Source organism: Lycium barbarum, chromosome 2, assembly GCF_019175385.1.
Source record: "Lycium barbarum isolate Lr01 chromosome 2, ASM1917538v2, whole genome shotgun sequence".
Lineage (NCBI taxonomy): Eukaryota > Viridiplantae > Streptophyta > Magnoliopsida > Solanales > Solanaceae > Lycium > Lycium barbarum.
This window is the reverse complement of record NC_083338.1, coordinates 116713225-116734688: the sequence shown is the minus strand read 5'-3', so window position 1 is coordinate 116734688 and position 21464 is coordinate 116713225. Positions and strand designations below refer to the sequence as shown.

Sequence of the window (21464 nt, the reverse complement as noted above, 5' to 3'; positions counted from 1 at the left end):
ACAAAGCTAAAAAAAGTGTTGTAGGTGAAGAATGAGAGTTTCTCCAACTTATAGCAGCTTTCTTTATTAAAAGGAAAATTTTGGAAAATTTTGACAAAAAAACATTTCTTTCCTTCTTATTGATTTGTCAAGCGAAAAGAAAATATAAAGGAAGCACATTTGGGCATTTTAAATTTTTCCTTCAATATAATCTGATATATTTTTCTTTTTGCTAGAATAGTGCCATAGCATTCTTAATAGTGAATGATGTTCTGAATTCAAGAAGAAAAGATGAACGCTCAAGTATGTTATACAAGTTTGACATTGAAAAAGCATATGACCCTGTATCAGTTTCTGTATCTCCGCTGCTAGGCTTTTAATCCTCATCACTAGGTTTCTTTCCTACGCATTTGCTTTATGCTGATGATACCATCATCATTTTCTATAAGCCAGAGCCCAGAGGTGAGACAAATAAAACATTTAAGAAAAAGGACTTTTGGCCACATTATTTTGGCCACAATGGCCCAAATGGAGTAAATTCATATGACTATTTAGATCAAATTTAATGATTTATGTTTACATGTCATTTTTATTTTTTCTTCTCAAAGTTTATCTTGTTATGATAACTTTTACAATAGAGGTTATGATGACTTTGAGTCAAATTGATGTGACCATTTAGCAACTCTCAACATTTAAGTGATTGACTTTGAGTCAAATTGATGTGACCATTTAGCAACTCTCAACATTTAAGTGATTATGAATGTCTTCGAGGTTTGCGTATCTACTGGGAAAAGAGCAGTTTACATTTAATAGCAGCCAACAAAGTTCAAAACTGACAGTTTTGGGGGAAAATATGACATTAGTTGTGTGACCGATGAAATTACATACAACAAATAATCAATTACTCGATTACGCCCAAAGTCGAAGAATAAAATAATAGAATGTACAAGAAAAAGCTCCAGAAGAGAAGCTATAGGAACAGGTCTCCTGGGACTCTTAGCGTTCTTTTAATACACTACGAGAAAAAAAGAAAGAAAAGATGGAAGCTATACCTGAATGGGAACTATTATTGATTCTGAAACATCCCTTTCACTACATACACATAACGAATGGGTAAATAGGGCTTACCTAATTGCTTTGTAAGAATACACATCATCCCACCCCCTCTCCCCCCCCCCCCCCCCCCCCCCGGTCCTTGAAAACTATACTCTATGGATACTATAACTAATAGATCGATGATATGTTAAGCTGCGACAGGGGGTTCAAGTCAGTCTTCCACAACGATAAGTTGATAAAGCATCATCAAGGTGTTGCCACGGATGAACCATAACCATTAAGATGTGACTTCTGCCATCTCCACGCAACCTGCAAACTCTCTTGAAGATCAGTGTATTTGGCTGTCCAGTTCAGTTCATTCCTAATCTTAGTTGGATCACTGTAAACTTCTGCGTAATCACCAGGCCTACGGGGAAGGTAGTCAACTTTGATAGGTACGCCAGTTGCAGCCTTACAAGCCTCCACGAATTCTTTCACTGATCTACCTGTACTTAGCAGATGATGGACAATGAGATCATTTTGAGAAACCCAAACTGATTATGCAGAACAAAGTAGTTTACCTCTTCCAGTTCCAACGTTGTAGATCCCAACTTTCCCTGGACTTGCCTTCTCAAGAGCTTTCACATGAGCATCAACCAGATCGGACACGTCTATATAGTCCCTTATGCACGTACCGTCTGCTGTTTTATAGTCCGTTCCTCTAACCTGCATTAAAAGAACTCTGGCTCAGTGCCAAATGGCTTATCAACAAAAGCCATGTGATCACGAGACACACTTCCACTTTCCCTTCGATACCAGCACTCTTTACTCTTGTGCACAGAGCAGTCTTATGTCTTGATTGTTATTGGGAAAAAAATAAAAACCACAAACCTGAAGACGCTTGAAACTGTATTATACATACTTTTTTGAACGGTCACTGTTTTATACATAACTCAATAGAACTAGGCAACATTTTCTCAGAAATTAAAAGTACAAATGGACCACCTTCTGGCAAATTCAACAAAAACAAATATGTAAATGGCAAATAGTTACTGACCTTAAGCCCAGGTATGATTCCACGAGCTGCATCAAAACAAGCACCAGATATCCTGCCATGTTCCCGTAGTTCAGGTCGCGGAGCTTCTCCTAATCTTCCATTTGGATCAGAACCAATGACATTGAAGTATCTGAATTTTGCACATATAACAAAGTCAAAGACAATAATAGCAGTTGGTTATAAAAAATTGATCAAAGAAGTGCAAGCTTGTAGTTTACTTGGTAAAGAACGAAGAATAAGCAGTGGACGACAATTGAAGAGAGAACATCTTTTTGAGAAGGTAAATACTTACAACTGAAGAGATACTTCAATCAGTTAGTTCACAACATCATATGAGACTTCAATAGCAGGAAATTTAAATAAAATAACTAGCATTGTCGATTAGAAGATAAATGACCACAAAAATCAACTAAACGGAATGGCATAACAATAATGTACTAGATATCATGAACAAGCAAGTGAAAATACAAGTAGATGGAAACCACCAAAAAGTGAAGGGAAAAGGTAAGGATCAATTCACACCAGCATGAAAAACACAAACTAAAAGGAAAGGAGTATAAGAACAATCTACCTCAAAATCATGACAGCCATGTTTGAGTTCTTATGAAAATCTAGAATGATATCCTCCGCCATTTTCTTTGCTTTTCCATACGGATTAACAGGCAGCTGCAATTTGAGAGAAGAGGCTCAGCTGTTATGAAATATGCTCCCAACATACGAATGGTGACTCAAACATCATTCACATTCTTCTAGCCTAATACATGCATATGCCCTTTAGAGCACCCACCTGTGGAGTTTCTTCCATAATCGGCATCTTTTCAGGCTCTCCATATGTTGCACATGTACTGGAGTAAATTAAAGTTGGGACTCCACGAGTTGCCATTGCTTCTAATACAGTGAGGGTATTTGATGTGATGTTGTGATAATACCTGATCGGTACATGAAGAAGCACACAAATTATAAGTGAAGGGAAAAGGCAAAGCAACATCACATAATGATAATATACCCAAACGAGGATATCATAGTTGAAAGTTTAGTTTACAAAATCTCTTCAAAGGAAAATTAGTATACTAAATTTAGTGTTAAAAAACATTCTCTCAGTTCGAAATAAAGTACGTGACAATCCATTTTTAAGTACCATATACAGAAAGAAATATGAAGGGGAGTCTTGGAGCAACGGTAAAGTTGTCTTCATGTGACCTATAGGCCACAGGTTCAAGTGTATAAGCAGCCACTAATGCTTGCATTAGGGCAGGCTGTCCACATCACACCCTTTGGAGTGCGGCCCTTCCCCGGACCTTGCTAACGCGGGATGCTTTGTACACCGGACTACCTTTTTATACAAAAAGAAATATCAACAGCTTCCTTTCCAAATTTCCACTTTAGGATAAAAGTGAATCACTTGTCAAAGTTTCATAGAAGAGTTAGAATGTACTTAACGTAAAAATTTAGAGAGTAACGAATGTTTCTTTAGAAGCCACTGCATCCAAACACCGTCTAAATCAAGACAAGAAAATAAAATGTTCCCTTAGCTTTCATGCTTAATTCTCAAACAATAATGTCACAAAGATTGCACCATTAGCACATACTTGATGTTTCTGGGAGTTCCTTTTTTTTCAATTTGAAAAAAAAAAAAAAAAAAAAGACTCCATTGATCAATGTTACGCTTTAAAAATAAAATTTCTTGAAAACTAAATACATGTATATATGGAACAAAAGTTCTCAAAGAAACTCAACAACACTTACTTGAGAGGGTCAAGGGTGCTCTCGCCAACATATGCTACAGCTGCAAAATGCATGACCGCATCAAATGCGTTTTGGGAGAAGATCTTGTGCACCTGCATATATTAGTCACAGGAATAAGTAGTTGACAAAAAACAAACAACTTAAGTACCAAAAGGTAGTTAAGAACAACTGCAGTATACCGTTTTTGCATCCCCCAAGTCAGCATATATGAACTGAAGCCTGCCAGGCTCAGGAAATAATTCTTGCAGAATCCTAACAGCAGCTAAGTTTCCTCGTGAAAGGTTGTCCTGTCAAATCAGTAAATCATTTTTCCTATCATGTTCCAGGTACACATAACGCTCAAGAGTTGAATAATTCAAAACTAAGAGAAAAGAGTTGTCTAAGAATGATAACAATGATAACTGAAGGGGCCTATTCACGACTTAAAATGGAGAAATTACCACTATGGTCACACGGTAAGAGTCTTTTAGAAGACGTAATGCTGCATGGGAACCAATATAGCCAGCACCTCCAGTGACTAAGACATGAGTGACACCTGGTTCGTGGCGAGAGAACTAAAGAGAAAGAGGCAACAAGAGAAACAGACATAGTGAGTAGCAACTCCCCACTTGATGTATAGAGAAAAACAATGCTTCACAGGCAAAAACAGAAGTTCAAGAAATTATTCAGCAGAATTTGAGTAACAACAACAACAAGCCCAGTATAATCCCACTATGTGGGGAGAATTTGAGTAAAACCTATATAATTAAGCTCCAAGAAACTGTTATTAAATCTGTATTGCAAAAAATACTTTGAACCAGTAAGTTAGACTAATTCCTGAAACAGATAACAGAATCTGTCCAGTTTCTGCAAAACTGTAGAAAACGAAATTAACAGAAACAACAGCAACAACCCAGTGAAATCCCACAACGTGGGGTCTGGGGAGGGTAGAGTGTACGCAGACCTTACTCCTACCAAGGTAGGATGGCTGTTTCCGAGAGACCCTCGACTCAATAAAAACATAAAAAGAGGTCAGATACGGCTAAGAGATTCAAAGCGATATGGAAATGAAATGAAGTAACGCAAGCGACACAGATAACATAGAATAATCAAAGCACAGGAAATAACAGATAATAGCATAATAGCATAAATTAGAGCACAAGAAATTATACTACGATAATGCGACTATTAATAAGGCAGGGTAATGAGACTATCTACTAGCCTTCTACCCTAATATGGGTCCTCCAAACCCTCCTATCTAAGGTCATGTCCTCGGTAAGCTGTAACTGCGCCATGTCGTGTCTAATTACCTCTCCCCAATACTTCTTTGGCCTACCCCTACCTCGTCTGAAACCATCCATGGCCAACCTCTCACACCTCCGCACTGGGGCATCCGTGTCTCTCCTCTTCACATGCCCAAACCATCTCAATCTCGCTTCTCGCATCTTGTCTTCCACCGAGGCCACTCCCACCTTGTCCTGAATATCCTCATTCCTAATCCTGTCACTCCTGGTGTGGCCACACATCCATCTCAACATTCTCATCTCAGCAACTTTCATCTTTTGAACGTGAGAAACCTTAACTGGCCAACACTCCGCCCCATACAACATAGTCGGTCTAACCACCACTTTGTAGAACTTTCCCTTAAGTTGTGGTGGCACCTTCTTGTCACATAGCACTCCGGAAGCAAGCCTCCATTTCATCCACCCTGCCCCAATACGATGTGTGACATCATCGTCAATCTCCCCGCTGTCTTGCATAATAGACCCAAGATACTTGAAACTACTTTTCTTCTGGATGACTTGGGTACCAAGCCTCACTTCCAAGCCGGCCTCCTGAGGTGCTTCACTAAACTTACACTCTAAGTACTCTGTCTTGGTCCTACTCAGCTTAAACCCTTTAGACTCCAGAGTTTGTCTCCAATCCTCCAGCTTAGCGTTAACTCCGCTACGCGTCTCATCGATCAGGACTATGTCATCCGCGAAAAGCATACACCATGGCACCTCACCTTGAATTTGCCGCGTCAATCCATCCATCACCAAGGCAAATAAGAACGGACTAAGAGCTGATCCTTGATGCAACCCCATCACAACTGGAAAGTGCTCTGAGTCTCCTCCTACTGTCCTTACCCTGGTTTTGGCTCCCTCATACATGTCCTTGATCACCCTAATGTACGCCACAGGTACACCTTTAGCCTCCAAGCATCTCCAAGAAACTGAAAAATAATATGAACAGTATATGGAAAATCAAATCGAGCCCACTGAATTCACAGTGTGTCCTTAAGGAAATTATTCCCCTCAATGTACCCGAGGTATTGGAATCTTTCCTCCCAGGATAGAACGATTTACTCACCAAAATAGCGGTACAGCAAATTCAGGTGACTACGAACCACTCGAAGGTAGTATATCACACGAGAGTTTTTAAGAAGTGCAGAGAAAGAAGAAGATGAATATCAGAAAATTTCTAAGTAAAAATTCTGAGGATCAACAGAAATATATAGCCTGTTTGGGAAAAGGTTTGCAACTTTTCAGAAAAGTTTGCAACCTTTCAGAAAAATTCCGTTGAAAAACGGAGGGAAATGTTTTTAAATTAATCCGAGAAAGAAAGAAAACGGGTCGGGTCTAAATAATTAAAATTAAAGGAAATTTGGTCCAAAAAGATTATCAATCAATCAGATCATTTGACCGAATCCGAATCCGAATCTGAATCCGATGCCGAGACGAGCGACGACGGCGCGAGGGGAAACCCAACAACTCATTTTTCCCTCCACTTTTTTTCCCTCCATTTCCCATTCAACCTATCGATTAAACCCAACAGAAACTAACTCACAACTAGCTAGTGGGACCAAGAAGCATCATTTGACCAAATCCGAAGCCGAAGCCGAGCCGAGCGACGACGGCGCAAGGGGAGACCCTCTTCTTGACCCTTTAGCAACACGAAGGAGTGCTTCTACTTTTAAGTAGGAGAACTTTTCTTTCCACCACCTATGAGGGACAAATGCTTGTTTCATAAAGCAAGATGGAACACCTCATTTTTCCCTCCATTTCCCATTCAACCTATCGATTAAACCCAACAGAAACTAACACACAGCTAGCTAGTGGAACCAAGAAGCTGTTTCTATCAGGAAAACTCTATAGTCCCAAAAACCAAAATAGATACCAAAACTGGATTTCAAGTGGAACCTGCAGACGATAATGCACTACTACAGAGCTACAGGAAATATAATGAACCAGTAAACAACAGTATAGTTCCAAGCATCTATTAACAAAAGATACAGCCAGCATTTGCCACTAAATGACCACCCACCAGCAAGAACAGAGCTTCTGTATGCACACAGAGCTTCATATGAACCCAGTACTTTCGGCACGGAATGTTAGGACCCGTTTGGCCATGAAAATTGTTCACTTTTTTTCGGAATTTTTTTTTCACTTTATTTGAAAATCAGTGTTTGGCGATGAAAATTCTAAAAATCATGTTTTCACGTTTTTCACTTTTAGTACATTCAAACAACCAAACATTGTTTGCAAAAACTATAACCAAACGGAACTCCATCTTCAACTTCAACTTCAAAATTCCAAATGAAGTGAAAAAATTTGGTTTTCATGGAGAAATGCCTAATTAATGTATGTGTAAAGATTCACTAAAATTGCAATAAAGAGAAGATATAAAAAAGGGCAGCCTGGTGCACTAAGCTCCCACTTATGCGCGGGGTCCGGGGAAGGGCCCATAAATTTAAAAATATAATAGGTGGAACGCTAAGAATCTTAAAGTTGAACCCATAGAGTTTAAATCCTGGATACGCCTCTGCATGCACACAAAGGAAAAATTTTACCTCTTATTTTTTTTCTTTTCTTTTCTGGGTAAGATAAACATATTACCTCTTAGTTGAGAAAAAATTAACATGGGAATAAATAAAGAAAAGGATGATGGACTTACTACGCTTGGGGTATTAAAACTTGGGGACTGTTTGAGCATAAGAATGCATAGTGCAGTCAACATAGCAGCCATAAGAATTTTACCCACAAAATTGTTCTTCTTCTTTGGATCTGCATAATCCATGCCTATAACCAATATAGAAAGTTTTTTAGACCCACAGTAAAACATGCTGTTAATAATAACATAAACACTTGACACATTGAGCAAACAACCAACAGAAACATGATTAAAAAGATCAAAACAACCACTAATCCACCAGAAAAATATCATGATCAATAAGAAAACTGCTATTGACTGTCATATACTGCCACAACCAGAAACAGCTTAAATTTAAGTAGTTAGTGTTAGGAAAATAGGAAAACATAATTCTAGAAGAAATGGCTTTGAGCTTGGATAAATCTTCTTTCCTTAAAGAGATATTGTCCGTATACAAATTGAGAAAAATACAAGCAAATTTCCTTCAGGATACAACAAAGCCCTTGTTTATACTTGCAGATTTTTCTATATGCTACTTCAAATGCGTCCTTATATTTATAGAATTTGAGAGATCCACTTTTCAGCATAGCCATGCCCTTCACGAACACGTGTCTGTTCAATTTAAGACCTCTATTTATTACAAACTATCTAACACTTAGTAGGTGTTTGGACATGCGATTTCATGTCATGAGTTCAAGTCATGAGATGAAATCAGTGTTTGGACATGCGATTTCATGTCATGAGTTCGAGTCATGAGATGAAATCAGTGTTTGGATATGCGATTTCATCTACATGCGATTTCATCTCATGAAATGAAATCCCAAACTATCCAAAAAGGCATGATTTAGGATTTCAAATCATGATTTCAAAACTTTTAAATGTAAAACTTGACCCATAAGTTTATATTTTGTAAAAAAACTCATAAATTAGATAGATATTTTTAACAATTACTCCTACCAACCATTTAACAACCTCATTAACTTCTACCAACCGTTATTTATGTTCGCACCATGTGGGAGTATTATATTAAAGAGTAGTTACATTAATTTTCCTTTTTATTGAACTGAAGTTTGATCATTTGGTGTTGTATTTTTAAGAAAGGTCTTAGTAGCGTATTAATTTTGTTATAAATTATGGCTTGCTCATCTGATAAGATTTCGCAACTTCTGAGATTTTTATGTGATAAGAAAAAATACAGCTTAAAAAATTCAAATTGCATATCCAAACATGATTTCAAATCAGCTAATAATCAAATCAAAACCCTGTAGCATAAACAAAAAATCAGGAAAGAAAAAGAAAAAAAGGATTTAGGAGCTCTCACCTCCTAAAGGCATAGATCTATTAGACCTTGGTTGACTTCTTGTTCTGACCAAGTTTAGCATTGGAGAAGCTCTTCCTTCAATGCTAAAAAAGGAAAGTATTTTTACTGGACGAAATCAAGTAAAAGCCCCTCCTCTTCTTTAGAATCCCTGTCAAACAGATTAGTAAAAAAGCAGTAGTCCTGGTTATGATCAGTGAAAAACTGAAACTTGGACTGGTAAGAAATTGAAAGGAAAATTAAGAAGTGGGGCCTATGTTAAAAGATGGACATAATTATCACATCCTCAGGTAATAAACCAACAAAAGTTAACCATAAAAGGAAAAGTGTCTTATGTTAAGAAAAAATGGCCAAGAATGTGAAAACCCAAGAAAGAATGAAATTCCTTAAGCTTCAAGATTGTTATTTGGAAAAACTGAAACTTTGACTGGTGAGAAATTGGAGATACAATAATAGGTAAAAGACTTACACTAGGAAAACTAAGAACTGGGACCCTATGTTAAAAAGATGGACATAGTTATTACATCCTCATCTAATTAACTTGAAATCAACCCAGCAAAAGCTAACCATAAAAAAGAAAGTTACTTATTTTAAGAAAAATGATCAAGAATGTGAAAACACAAGAAAGGAAGGGAATTCCTCAAGCTTCAAGATTGTTATATTTAGAATCTACTTACTCAGCACCAATCATCAAAGAAAAGAAATCTTAAAGAGAAAGTAAACATGTAGAAGGAGATAATCAAATTGCAACCTGGAGAATGGAATAATAGCTATAGAGATTAGCAGTAAAAGTTGGCAGTTTCAACTTTTTCATATAAAGAAGCATTAGAGGGGATAGATTAGGAAGGTCGAGAGTAGGTATGAAGGAAATAAGGAGATCTGTGAAAAAGCCAATAGAAAAGTGACGTACTAACAATACAGGTATATCAGTGTACTGAAGAACCGACGTGACTTCAGTGCATTCTCATCACGACCTAAACAAATTTAAAAAGGTTATAAATAAATAAATAAAAAGAATACAAGGCAGGATCACTGTATCAGAAAGAAACAGTATAGGGAGGAAAAGAAAGCAACGTACGAAGAAGAGAGCAGTGGCTTCCTCACTGTACGTTTACTTTTACTGGACTTCCAAATGCAGTAGAAATCTAATCACTAACAGGCAAAACTGAATAAAGAGTGTGGAGAAGGGCGGCTGCTGTATATGTTGAGGTTGGACCTGCCAGATTTGATTAGTCAAATACTACTAATTTTGTTTGTCAGTCATCTGTCTCAAAAAAATCCTCTTAATTTAATTTAACATAAAATTTTAAAAATAAATAAAAAAATTTAAAATATGTGATCTAAAATAAAATTTAAATATTTGTGTGACTGTAAATAATCTCGTAAAGTTAAATTGATTCTAGATATAAAAATGTGTCAATTTTTTGGGACAAATAAATAAGGAGAGTAGGACAATCTTTTTGAAACGAAAGGAATACAATAATTTTCTCAAATTTCTTTAAAAAATATTTAAATTATTAACTAAGATGACTTATAAAAAACAATTAAAATATGTGAATTTTATTTTTAAAAATTGAAGAATATATGACTAAATTTACACCGAAAACAGTGGCGAACATATCAAGGGTCTTTCGAAAATAGTCTCTCAATCTCATTGAGATAGGGATAAGATCGGTATCCATTGTATCTTCCTCAAATCCCACTTGAAATGTATTGATTATGTTGTTAAAAATAGAGGCGGATATAGCTAATGAGTTGTGTATGCAATTGAATTGAATCTCGTATTTAAATGCGGAACATGGATATATGCTTGATAAATCAGTAGAACTCTAACAAATGGATAAATACATAAGCAGTCACTTAAAGTAATCACAATTTTTCATTTTAACATTTTAACTAACCATGTTAAAAATTACAATAGAGGCGAGTAATATTTATTTACTTATTCTTTATTCAGTCAGTTAACCGGGGAGTAAGTGAGTAACTAATATCAAACAGAACAGTAGTGCAGAATTGAAGCTTCTAAAATAGAATAATAACATTAACAATTATTATTATTAAAAAAATAATACTCATGTATCCAAATTTATGTAATGTATTTTTCTTTTTAATTTATTTTAAAAAATACATTTTTATATTTAAAAATAATTTAATTTTAAATTTTTTCTTTTATCATTAATAAAATAATTTATAATTACATAAATATTTATAACTTATTTTAGATCATAAATTTATTATTTTTTTAAAAAAATTTAATATCTAATTAAACTCCATCACATAAATATTGTAAGCGAGTACTCCTGTATATATTTTATTTATGTATAACAATATGAAAAGCATAAAGTGTAACATGGTCAAGGCGAAAAATGCGGGGAAAGCAGACATTTCTGTTTGTTAGATTCCAAGGACAGTCCAGGACCATCTTAATAGCCACGTGTCCTTAGTCTTCTTTAACTCTGTCAGTCACATTTATTTATGTTTTCTACCTTTCCCTCTCTTTTCAGTTTTCTTGTCCCTTTCTTTTCTACCCCAATTCATGTGACATGACCACATCAAATTTAAATAAAAGTAAAATTCTTTTGAATTTGAAATACTGCATTCGTCTCAATTTATTTGTCTAGACATGAACTTTAGAGAGAAAGCAAGATTTGTAAAATTTATGATCCAAAATAAGTTTTAAAGCTAAATTATTTTTAAGTATAAAAAGGTGATACTCTTTTTATGACGGACTTAAAAAAAATATCACGTAAATTGATACATATTGAATATTAAATAAGGATTTTAATAGTAATAGACGACTGAATTCACTTTTTGTCTTTGTAAAAAAAATTAGGCCAAATAGACAACCCTTTAAATAAAATCTGGTGCCAACTTTAGGGGTATTTGGCACCTAATTTTAGAACTTATCATTAACAATGTTATAATATTTATATGGCTATAAAAATCTTTTCATTTAAGGACATGAAATAAAATAACATTATTTTAAAATATAACCTTTTTGAATACATCAATTGATAAGAGGATGGGCATGATACAGTAGATATCGATTACTATATCAGAATCAAAACTTTTTATATTGTGGTTTATGTATTATGGCATTTGGCTGTAGTTGGTATGCATTTTTAAAAATTTTGGCATTTGATATGATATTCAGTATTTATAAAAAAAAAAAAATCAAAATACTGAATAATGTACCGAAGTATATCGTTACATATTATATATATATATACTAACAAATAACAAATATATAAACTAGTATTAGTGCAAAACTAATTATTTAGACGACGGAATTGCCTGCCTTTCTTTTGAATATTTTTACATGTGTAAGGCGTTACTATGCTATAATTGATTGAAATGTCATTTCTGTGTTATTGATGAACGTAAGGAATAGCTTGTACCTTCTTTTGATATTTTGACATGTATAAGGTGTTAGTATGACATAATTGAGACTTGAATAGCTGAAGTCATAGCACTCTATTATGTGACTATATACAAGTGGAAGTCGAACAAATTATGGCTACTGATTTATCGTACTGCAAAATACTGAAACCGAACTTAAAACTATCAAAACCTACTGAATTAATTTAGTATGGTAATGATATACTCCCTCCGTCCCAATTTTCTGTGATATAGTTTGATTAGGCATACAGTTTTAGAAAAAAAATGAAAACTTTTGAAATTTGTGATCTAAAACAAGTCATGAATATTTGTGTGGCTCAAAATCATTTCATTAAGGGTAAAACGGGAAGCTTAAAGTGAAATTATATCTAGACATAGAAATATATCATTATTTTTTGGACAAACTTAAAAGGAAAGTGTATCATATAAATTGGAACAAAGGAAGTAATACTTTGGAAAACCATAAATTGAAATTACTGAACCGAAATTTCAAATATCGTGTACGGTGTATCATGTCCACCCCTAATTAATTGATAGCACAGTACTTATTTCTCTTGGAAATCTCTTTAACCAAAATAAGACTTACCACAAAACACGCCGTAAAATCATACCGACACAAAGCATATTGATAGTATTTTTTCTTACCAGTGATCTTACAATGTTGGGAAAAAAAGTACTGGTGATGAATCTAATAAGAAAGTGATCGTCTATTTCCTCTCAAATTAATATTCATCTTTACTAAATATAGTTTGTTTTCGAATTAAACAATCCCTTTGTTATAATAAAAGTAATTTCAAACTAACCCAATCATGAATTGTTCGAAATGAGTTGAACATAATATACTTGCCTATTAGGTGAATATGTTGAGACTTGAGACTATATTATGCGTCCTTCTCAGATATTTATGTTCTTTTATTTATCGACTTTTTAACGTTAAGATAATAATAAAAAAAAATGTTTATGTATTCCATTGCACATGCATCCGATTGGGTGTAAAAACAAATAGGGTTAGCGTGAAATTTGACGGCCTCTTGCGAAAATATATGCAACCTTTTCTTTAAAAATAAAGAATGATTTTGTTACTCTCAATTCTTGTCGAGCTCCAGTACTTGAATTATGGGTAAGACAAACAATCCACTCTTTGTTTAGTATTGTTGAGCCCAATTGGTCGCTCATTTGTTTGAATTTTGTTATTGCAAATTAAAGAAGGATTAGCTTCAGTCTTACACTTCTTTATACTCAATTATTTCTTTCACTCACACCCTACCAACTTTATTTGTGGCGAATATAGTTTATAAATTTACGTATAAAAGTTTTTATGGGAAGTGAGTTGTTTACATTTCCCCCCTACTCTTCTCTTTTTATCTACAGAATCCACAAGTTCTGTGAGTTATTTACTAATGTGCGTCGCTTTTGAGATTTCTACCCTATCTTTTTATTTCGTTCTCTTTTCTTCCTATATATGATTAATTAATTAAAATTTCATGTGAGGATGGATAGGCTGTTGTTTTCCTTCTATCTACCGGTATTGTTGCACCTCGTTGGAGTTGATCGTTCACCGTCTTTGAAGGTGAAGTTAAACTGAAAGAAGATTTTATCTCCGTCTCAATTTCTATAACATCATTTGACTTGACACGACATTTAAGAAAGAAAGGAAGACTTTTGAAATTTATGGTTCAAAACAAGTCTTAAATATTTGTATGGTTGTAAACCATTTAACAAGGGTAAAAGGAGAATTTTACACTCCCTCCGTCCCATATTACTTATCCACTTTTTTTTTACACGCCGTTTAAAAACTCATAAATAAAAGTGTATTTTTACCATTGCCCTTATCTCTCTCCAATTAATTGCAATCTAATCAATACTGGTTACTTTAAAAACACTTAATGTGCAAAATAGGAAAATTTTAATTAATTATATCTTTATTTTGTAAATGGACAAATATTTTGGGGCGGATATTTTTAGTAATATGGACAACTATATGGGACGGAGGGAGTAGTTAAATTGTTTCTAAATATAAAAATGTGACGGGAGGGAGTAGCGAAATTGTTTCTAAATAGAGAAATGTGACATTCTCTTTTAAACAGACTAAAAAAAATAAAAATCTATGCCACATAAATTGAAGTATAAAGTAATTACGCAAATTTAGAGCCTATAATTTCACGTGCACAATGTAGATAACTAATATGAGATGGAGGAGAGTAGTTAAATTGTTTCTAAATATAATAATGTGACATTCTCTTTTAGACAGATTAAAAAATAATATATGCCACATAAATTGAAGTATAAAGTAATTACGGAAATTAACCTATAATCTCACATGCATATATTAAGTAGGCGTTTGGCAACAACAACCAAGTATTTTTCACTTTATTTGGTATTTTGGAGTTGGAGTTGAAAATGAAGTTGTGTTTGGTTATAATTTTTGTAAAGAATATTTAGTTGTTTAAATGTATTGAAAGTGAAAAACAAGTTTTGGTTGTTTTCCAAGTTTCAAATACAACTTGAAATTGTATTTAAAATTTTATGGCCAAACACCATAAAGTAAACCATGAAAAAATATTCTGGAAAAAAATCGTTGCTGCCACCTACTCCATTTGCATTCCATTTTATATCACAAAAAAAAATAAAAAATGGTGCAAGTTCCAATTATTCAGTTGCCTGTATTTGCTGTCATGCAGGACAAAGGGATTAATTAAGAAGTTGACTTGTATTGCCCTCGTTATTAACGGAGCTCCAACGTAAAATGGGTGAATTCCATGAGATTTTTCAAAAAAATACTAAATTTACCCCTCAATTTGCTAATACAGGTTAAAATTACCCTAACGTTGGAGCTCCATAAGAGGTCAAAGGGAAACACGAGACTTTTTCTAAAGACGAGCATAATGTATTAGACCAAAAATTTATAAGAAACGTCAAGTGAATTAGGTATACGTACTATAATCATGTTTCATGGCAAATAAAATTGTTCCTCTACTCGTTAGTTTTGTACACACAAGAGATTTACCTAAACAAGTAGTAAATCTCTTTACAAAATTCTAATATGGTTATGTCACAGCCTCACAGGCAACGAATCAAACACAAACCTTCAGAGGAAGGATGTCCCAGTTCTTGTCCTATGCCAAATGATCAAATGGCTGAAGGTAGAAAAGAATCCCAGAAATTTATTACTTCATATTTACTTGAAATGAAATACTCCCACCGTTTCAATTTATGTGAACCCATTTGACCGAACACGACATTTAAGAAAGAGTGAAGATTTTTAAAACTTGTGGTTCAAAATAAGTTTTGAATATTTGTGTAGCTATAAATCATTTCATAAAGTGAATTTGTTTCCAAATTAGGAAAGGGATCATTCATTTTGACATGGACTCATAAGAAAATAGGTTCACATAAATTGAAACTGAAGGAGTAATAAATCAAACAAGATTCTTTTTCTCTCCCCTGGATACGGGCTTTAACATACCAAAGTGGTAATGATTTGCTAAATGCCAACATTGTGTTTTTTTTTGTTTAATTATTTCAAATCTAATTTAAATTCGTATAAGATAAGTTTACTAAAAAAAATTGGATGAACAATTCTCTATCTATCTAAAATTCGAATTCAAAATCTCTATTGAAATTAGAGGGATGATAATTTGAAGTAAATGCCAACACAGTTAGCTCACACGCAGTGAATCGAGCAAAATTCCTCAGAAGGATGCCCCACTCGTTATATTGTCAATTGAACAAGACTAGTTTCTGGTTTCTTCAGAAATAGATATCCTTTGGCATTTCTTTCAGTTGTATACACTGGACCCACCTCTTCTCACTTTTTAAATGGGAAAAGGATCAAATTTACCCTGCAAATATGAGTCTGTTAAAATTTGAGATTAAATTTATCCTCTCCATTAAAATACTTATTATATTTATCCTTTTTTAAATGGAAGTATGACTTGAATCAAAAAATTAGCCAGGCTCCATTTCAAAATCCAATTATTTTAACCTGATTACCCAGAAACCAGAAACCAATTCCAAGTGACTTTGGTTTCTTTATCCACTACTGCCCAAGCAAGTGGATAAAAATGATTCGTGGAATCCTGACCAACAGCCACCAACAATTGCCCTTCGGCTTTTCCTTTCAAGAATGTGCCATCCAAGCCTATGAAAGGTCTCAGCCCACTCCTAAACCCATTTTTCATTGCATCAAAACAGATATACATCCTTAGGAATTTCCTTATCCCTTTTTCAAATGCATCCCTAGATAGATTGATTACAATATCACTTCCAGGATTGCTCTTTTGCATGCAAAGACTGGGTAACAAGTGTGAAAAATAAACAACAAATCAGTCCGAAAAATTCATTCCTTTGTGAAGAATACATAAACATTAATAACAGTGAGTGTCGTTAAACTCAACCCCTAAACCCACCAAAAAATCCAGCCCCTAAATCCAAAAAAATACATAAAAATTAGTTACCTTAGGCCTGGGGCATTTGAAGAATTTCCTTCCGGGATTAGAAATAGTCGTTGAAGTAAATTGATTCGCAATCATACCACACTTGCACCTCCTTTGTGAAGAACAGCTCACTTGACACATTTTTGACCAACTTACCAAGAGAAAGGCTTGTAGGAGAGGCAAATGGGGGCTGAAATCAATACCCAAATTGTGAGGCACAATTTGGTTTAAAGAAAAAATGGAGAACTCCCAAGTCGCTGATGCCCTTCTCCTTTCCGTTCCCTCTCTTTTCTACTTTCTAAAATAAATTAAAGGATTAGGGTTATTATTTTATATGATGGGTCCATGGGTTAAAATAATTGGGTTTTGAAATTTACGTGGAACCTACATGGAGCTTACGTGGCTAATTTTTTTGTTCAAGTCATACTTCCATCCAAAAAAGGGCAAATATAATAAGTATCCTAACAGGGAGGGCAAATTTGATCCCAAATTTTGACGGAGGGCAAATTTAAACTATAATTGATACTTGGAGGATAAATTTGACCTTTTTCCCCTTTTTAAATAGACTATAGTGGGCGTTCGGTTTTATCAAACTTCGGTTTGGCTATTTCGGGTTTGGTTTTTTGAAGGTGGACACCGAATACCGAACCAAACTAGTTCGGTTCGGTTCTTTCGATTTCGATTTTTTAAAGTTCTGTTCGGTTCGGTTTCGATTTTTTTAATATGATATTAGAAGCGATTCCATTGACACTAATTCGTATTCTTAAAAGCAATAAAACATAAAACTGATAAATTGAAATCAAAATCAAACAAACAGGATACACAAGAACAGAAAACTATAATCATGCTATAGGATTACTAGGTGTTATATACATACCGTAAGAATAATTAAAAAAACACATAAAGGACATACATTAATCCTAAAGACACATCCTAGTTACCTTCCTTTGTTAAGGATATTTGATTTTCTTAACTGAAGTGAAAAATTAGGGATACAAATGCAAAAGAGAACTTGTTACAATTGGGTTTTTTTCTGGCTTTAAACTTAATGGGTTTGGACTATTTTAATTTTTTTGGGTAATGTATTAAATTTCGGTGCGCATTCGATTTTCGGTTCGGCTTTATCAAACTTCGGTTCGGCTATTTCGGCTTCGGTTTTTTACGGTGGACACCAAATACCGAACCAAACTAGTTCGGTTCGATTCGGTTTGTTGAAATTTCAATTCGGTTCGATTCGGTTTGTTGAAATTTCAATTCGGTTCGATTCGATTTTTCAGTTTTTGATATTTATGTCCAGCCCTAACTATACCTCCCCAACCTCTATTGCCAACCTCTATTACCCCGCACCCCACACACACGCACCAAAAAAAAAAAAGGAAAAGGAACGTAAAAGGGGTGAATTCTTTTCAAATTTTGTTACTGGGAAAAAAGAACTTATTGGGAATGCAATAAACATTCATATTACACTTCAAAACTTTGGATAATATATATTTGATACTAGAACTGTAAATATTCGCTTGCTTGCTTGTCTAATCAGACAAATAATTGTGTCTTACTTCTTTACCCTTTCCAAATATGAGTTGGCTTGTGTAATAAAAATTTAAGCTCTATCTTATACGTTAAACTTTTCTACAAAGTTACCAACATTTGAAAAAAATGGCCAAATTTTAGGTTGTAAATCTCCCTAATATTCAAGTTTACACAAAAAATTTATTATCGATTGGACACTAATGATATTATATATTCTGTTCAATTCAAATAAAAAAACGATCAATTCGATTTTAATTTGAAACTCCTATGTACTAATTGAGAATAGTTTGGACAACATCCTAAACCAAAAATTTCAAGTTTTTTGACAAATAGTCGTTATAATTGATGATACACTTGGACTTGGCCAAGGCTTTGAAGTGATTGGAGTTCATTCTTAAATGAGTTCTAGCATATTACACATTAAATAAACTTGATTTACTAACCATGAGAAATTAATTTGATACCAACTAAAATGTGGTTTTGCTTTTTTGTTTTCGTTTATCGCCATTGATTGTGATTTGGATCCGATTACAGTTTTCGTTTGTAAGTATTTTTTTACCCAGCTTGATTAGGTCCCAAAAATGTATTTCAATATCTTTTTTCTACCTCTTCGTGTTCTTTACATCATTCGATGGATTGTCGTTTCTTCTTTTTCCCTTTCTCCTATAATGGTTTAGTCTATGTTGATACTATTGTAACATGCATTTGTTTATATCAATGGGTTGTTCTTTTCATATTCCTAACACTTTATCCTTTAATTAGTTTATTTATTATCCTCCTTTGTACTGGACTGATCTGAGAAATGTCGAAAAAAAAAAGGAAAATCAATTGTTTGGGACACGGTTCATTAGTTTCTTTTTAATTTTATTTCCTTGAAGTATTGCACATGTATACTGGACAGAAATAATGAAAGAAGGGAGGATTTTCAATGAGATTAAAACCCTATTGAGGCAGATGAAGTTGTAAAATGCACAAGTACAAATTCACTATTCAGTTTTTTCTATCTTCCTCATGCAGTGCAAAGTGCTGAGGTCGAAACTGCCAAAAAATTTATGATCACTTTAATGAGAGGGTGTTTGTATGGCTTATTAAGTTTTGTTTTTTTTTTTGTTTTTTTTTTTTAATTTGGTTGCTTTTAAGCTCTTTTTCTATTTTTTATGGTATTTGGGAAAGATAAAAAATATAAGTATTTATTTTTAAGCTAAAAAGGTACAAAAACAAGCTAAAGTCAAAATTTAGTTATTACCAACTTAACTTTTAGCTTATAAGCTATTTTTGAAAAGTCAATTCAAACACCCTCTAAGCCTTCGACTACTTTTAGATTTCAACTTTTGCCTTTTCTATGTCATATGTTCGAACAATTTATTACATCTGAATTTATCCACTAAAGCAAGTAAATTTTTCTTTTTTCCATTTAGCTTCTTTCGGGGATTTATTCATTAATTTCAAGGTTCAAATTCGAAATCTTTAATTTAGCATGAAAGAACTAGCCATACTCGATAGTGATTTTTGCTTACAAAGTAAGAATATATAACATTTGTGGTTAATTCAGAATCACCTTTGATATTTTTTGTCTTATATCGAACTACCATTATACATTTGTAGTTCTTTCTTCTTTTGTTAAGTATAGTCTTTATCTTTACAATATTTATGTACTTTGTTGGTTTTATATATTGCGAAACCTTTATTGCGTGAAGAAAAGAAAGAAGTATACATACTCTCTTCATGTCCTTTTATTTTTTAAAATATATTTAACATTGTTGATTGTTGTAAAGTTTTTTGTGGACAATCGTATAACTTATTGAGGAATATATACTAATTTTGGAAAATTTTAGTAAGCTATAATTATAACAAATAAATAAATAATTATTTTCACTTCAAGTTGTTATTTTAGATACACGTACAATAAAATCATTAAAATTTATAGACATTTGAATATCCAATCATTTAGTGATTTTTAAAATGGTTGGAGGATTGAAATGTAGATAATTATCACTTTCTTATATATTCTCGCACCTTCTAAGAACACACGCAATTTTAACGTAGATGCAAAATTTCTGATTTTTTTGTTTTGATAAACTCTCTCCCCACCAAAATCATTTAGTAAAAGACAAAAATGAGAAAACGTTAACATTGAAATTACGACAAAATTTGTAGATACTATCTTTATTTCTAGAGGCTCTAATCTTTTAAAAGAAGAACTAATTTGGGTTGATTGCAATCAATTTTAGAAATCTTCCAAGTAAAAAAGTTTCCTTAAAAAAAAAAATGCAAATAAAATATGTTCACGGTTTGGTTAAAAATCGATCCAAACTGCAAGTCAAACTAAACTGATTAAATAAATCGATTGTTGTTTGGGTTTGGTTTGGTTTGATTTTAAATTTTTAAAAACCGACAATGTTTGGTCTGTTTTTTATTTTGATTTTGATTTATTGAAAATAAACCGGAAAAAAAATTGAACTAAACCGACAAAGTAATATACACAATTTTTATAATTACATATTTACAATATACTAATTTTTATAAATAATTTTAAATACTTTGTTTACTTTTTCATCAAAATTCTCTTTATCTCTACTAGGCTAATGAACTTTACATGTTAAACATATTTTTTAAAAGAAATCCACGAATCCATTCTCATTTATTCAAAGAAACGAACTATGAGATTTGCCTAAAAGAAGTTGTATTTCTTATAAACTTAATTCACTTGATTAAAGCTCATAAGATCTTATGACATTTTCTCCATAATACAAGAAAATTATAGCTCTCACAATAAACGCGTAATAACAGATTATAAGTTGAAAAAGAATGGAAATGTCATTCCTATTCGTAAGATAAAAATGAAAGAGAGAAATATCGTTAGGTTTCTTAAAAACCGAACCAAACCGAACAACAACCAAACTAATGAAATATGTATTATAATTGGTTTGGTTTGGTTTTATAAATTTAAAAACTGACTATTTTGATTCGGCTTTAATAAAAAAAAAATGATCCAAACTGACCCATGAACACCCATATTCCTCAAAATCTGATTAAGATAAGTTTTTTTTAATTATAATCGAGCGAAGCGCGA

General features: G+C 33.3%; 1 protein-coding gene across 2 annotated transcripts; it reads right to left on the bottom strand.

Annotated features, from left to right (window-relative positions):
* Positions 1-859: 859 nt before the first annotated feature.
* LOC132626877 (UDP-arabinose 4-epimerase 1) lies at positions 860-10189 on the bottom strand. 2 transcript variants are annotated; one of them, XM_060341900.1, is made up of 12 exons: positions 10105-10189; positions 9937-10000; positions 9030-9177; positions 7733-7857; positions 4258-4371; positions 3997-4104; positions 3818-3909; positions 2859-3000; positions 2643-2737; positions 2072-2201; positions 1596-1740; positions 860-1520 (listed from the first exon to the last, which is right to left on the bottom strand). In XM_060341900.1, exons 3-12 carry the CDS (start codon positions 9088-9090, stop codon positions 1282-1284), a joined length of 1251 nt encoding a protein of 416 aa, XP_060197883.1. In that variant the 5' UTR covers positions 9091-9177; positions 9937-10000; positions 10105-10189; the 3' UTR covers positions 860-1281. The 2 variants fall into 2 exon arrangements, with proteins under 2 accessions (XP_060197883.1, XP_060197884.1); XM_060341901.1 differs by lacking the exons at positions 9937-10000; positions 10105-10189 and adding an exon at positions 9778-9930.
* Positions 10190-21464: the final 11275 nt, after the last annotated feature.